Genomic DNA, 3,663 nt, shown 5'->3' on the forward strand with positions numbered 1-3,663 from the left:
AAAAAAAAAGGGGGAAGGAATAATAGAAAAGGAAAATATATTAATATATCCTTGATTGGATTATTGCTATAAGCTTTATTAAATTTTTTGAACAGCATGACTCAATTTAATTTATTGATTAAATTAAATAGAATTTTAGCTGCAAAATGTGACAAATCATGACAGAAGAATCTATTGGAGCCCTAACCGTTTCAATAAATTGTGTGTCTTCGAAATTATGTGTCTTAGAAATAGTTCCCAACGGCCTGTGTATTAATGAAGAGGATTAACAATTATCCTTGATAAGCTGCACACAATCCTCCCTAGCCTACATATTTATAACAGCAGACATAACATTTAAGGGTGGCTCTTTCACTGCTGGAGGCTTACAATTTCATTTTTCTAGGTTTATTTCTTTAATAAAGGAAAAAAAAGGGTTTAAACTCACAAGCTTGGCTTCATTTTTCATAAAACTGTCTTCCAGTGTTTGTGCAAACTAAGCAGTCTGTATAAACTGCTTTCAAAGTTTGCCATATTAATCATAGGACGCTTCCCGTTGACATTAATCATGTTTGTTTTCATCGTCAGTGTGCGTGAACATTGTATCCAGTCTAAAAGCAATGAAGATCCTTAAGAGACTGGGAAGCCCAAAAGGTGTCTGGACCAAAGATGCCAGGTCAGCAAAAGTCTACGTCTTCAACGGCACGTCCGACAACACACTGTACGAGTTCAACTCCGTGCGAGAGCTCTCAGCATCATCAGGTCTATCTAAAGGCAAGCAGATCACTGTGCCCACCGCTTGGAATGGGACCGGTCATGCAGTCTATGATGGGTTTCTCTATTACGTCAGTGAAAGTTCAGAGCTCCAAGTTATCAAGTATGACCTCAAGAACGGTTCGGTTGCAGACAACGCAGTTCTTCCCATGGACGATCGCAGCCCAGTTTACCAGCTCAATCCAGAGACGCTGGTGGACCTGGTTGCGGATGAGGATGGGCTATGGGCGCTGTATCCGGCTGGAGACACTATTAATCTTGCTAAGATGGATATAGATTCACTGGATACAGAGCAGATGTGGGACACAGCATGTCCAAGAAACAACGCTGAAGCTGCTTTTATTGTCTGCGGAACGGTCTATGTGGTTTACAACACCAAGCCACCGAGCCGTTCACGCGTGCAGTGTGTGTTTGATGTGAATGACATGGTAAGCAGCGGAGAGGCCCCTTTGATTTATTTCCCCAGGCGCTACGGGGCCCATGCCAGCCTCAAATACAGTCCTGAGGAGCGGCAGCTCTATGCCTGGGATGATGGGTACCAGATTCTGTATAAACTAGCGCTGAAGAAGAAGTTATGGGCGATTATGCCACCACCTGAGGAATAGTGGCTCTTTTTTAGCTCTTAAAGGTCTGTATGTTCCTGGCTACAAATGACAAGTTTGTGATTTTCCTAAAGGGATAGTTACTGAAAATGAAAATCCTGCCATTATTTACTCACCTTCATGTTGTCAAGTCTGTATGGATTCATTTCTTCTAAGGCTTTTTTTGTGCTTCAAAAAGGACACAATTAATGTTTTTCTTCTGATTCAGAACTTTTAAATGAATTGGTTGATCCAGTTCACAAAACCGGTCTGAATGATTTGTTCATGATTGAACCTGGTCAAGTCACTGATTCAATGATTCAGTTGCAGCAGTTGACTGCTCACTGAAGGGAAAGATTGTCTGTTTATTTTAAACAACTTTAATTTGGCTCTTTTTCTCACACAAGCTATAATATGACTTTTAATAAAACATGAATCTGAAGGAAACAAATGAATAAAATATATGAATAAAATATGAAAACATGTATGTTAGTTTTACCTGTAATTTTATGCTTTAATTTGAATCCTGCTCTTTTTCTGCAGTACAGAATTGATTTTAAATAACTTAAATGTAGGTCTGTTTCTCACATAAAACTATTCAGAAGACAGAAGACTTGTAATATAATCTCTTTTATAGTACTATACAATACAACCACATTTATTATGGTTTTGTTTCCTTGCTCCCGTCCATTGTTATTAAATGATCAACAGTATTCGGCAAACTAATTAAATAAATGAAATAAAGTCATACAGGTTTTGGAACAACTTGAGGGTGAGTAAATGATGATAAAATTAAATTTTTTGGGGTGAACTAATCCTTTACCTTTAAGAATACACAGATATATTGCTTTTGTTGCACATATTAAAATATGAGACAATAATTCGTCTCAATAACTGACTGATCAATGCTAACACACTTTTTGGGATTGGATATTCACAAGACTGAAAAGAAGCAACTCTATCCTTGAAATGGCTGAACCAACATTTTATTTTGGCATTTTTGAAATACAAGAACCTTTCAAACATTACAAGTTATATTGCAAGTACAAATGATCAATACAAAATTAGAAAGTTTTTCAGATTCACAAGGGGGCAAAAACAGGTTGTTAAAACACCAGCACACAAGAGTAAGTGAGGTAAAGAACCAGATCTAAACCTTATTAACTTTACATTCACCTACAGAAACGCTTTATGCTATCTGAGTATTACAACATTGTGATATTGTAAAAACAGGACCAAAAAGTTGTACTTTGTCACAACCATTTCTTCAACAAGTTGACTTGGAATTTTTAAAGATTCGGTTAAAATATTAAATCTATTTTACTATATAGAAATATTTAAAGCTTAACAGATACCCTATGAGATGATGGAGGACATTATGTAAAACTAGCCCCAAGTGCCATGTATATTTTAAGATATTTCAGCAACACCAAATGGAGATCAGTGTAAAGTCATTGCTCTGGTATCTTGAGCTGTGCCCACCATCTGTGACAATGAACTTCCTGCAAAGTAGGTTGTCTCTATCAAGGGTCATCTCCTGTGCATTTGTACATGCATTGAATTTTCTCTCTTTTTTTATTTGAAACATATGTCCAGGACTTTGAAGGGAAGGACTTTGGCATTCGTTTCCAGCATCTGCAGTACGTTTTATTATTTATTGTTTATTTTTTTAATGACAGGAGAAATATTAACTACAGTAATCATAATTTAGCAGGGGTTCTCTGTTAAATTGAAATTCCAAGTTAAACTGTGTTTATGAATGAATAACCATGTAATACAAAAAGATAGAAACCACAGGGATAAACAAAATATTGCGGGCAATGAAAGTCTTGAATTTTGTTAAATCATTTATGACATTAAAATTCAAAGAGTAATATTATTATTTTGATTGCTCTGTTTAGCTTTGTTGGATATTACAACAATTATTCTTGGGTAAAATGGCATTACTTTTTTTATTTAAAGAAACTGATCAGTTGACAGTTATACATTAAATTGCACTGTTATACAGATAATTAATTCCCTATTTAATTCATATTATTTCAAATATCCCTGTTTTCTACAAATAATTATTTTGGTAACACTTTATAATAACTTTCATTATTAAATCATTAACAAACATTAAATAATGCTTAATGGATCATTATATATTCAAAGAGTTCGAAACGTGAGATAATGTGCTTGTTAATGTTTGCTAATAAACTTATTAAACATTAGATAATGTTCATGTTTCATGTAAGTTAAAATACTTACAAATGTCATTAAACTTTCAATTCCATGCGATCGAGCACTTATTGAAAATCTACAAATGATTTTAAGAGATGTTATAAAA

At 34.7% G+C, this 3,663-nt stretch overlaps 1 protein-coding gene across 1 annotated transcript in view; it reads left to right on the forward strand.

Annotated features, from left to right (window-relative positions):
• olfml3a (olfactomedin-like 3a) overlaps positions 1-3,375 on the forward strand; it is a 7,588-nt gene extending 4,213 nt beyond the window's left edge. The window contains exon 3 of the mRNA XM_016522484.1: positions 568-3,375. Within this exon, the coding sequence (XP_016377970.1) occupies positions 568-1,358 (791 nt within the window). The 3' untranslated portion in view covers positions 1,359-3,375. The remainder of the gene's footprint in view (positions 1-567) is intronic.
• The last annotated feature ends 288 nt before the right edge of the window (positions 3,376-3,663 follow it).

The sequence above is a fragment of the Sinocyclocheilus rhinocerous genome, unplaced genomic scaffold, assembly GCF_001515625.1.
Source record: "Sinocyclocheilus rhinocerous isolate Xijiao unplaced genomic scaffold, SAMN03320098_v1.1 scaffold148, whole genome shotgun sequence".
Taxonomy (NCBI): domain Eukaryota; kingdom Metazoa; phylum Chordata; class Actinopteri; order Cypriniformes; family Cyprinidae; genus Sinocyclocheilus; species Sinocyclocheilus rhinocerous.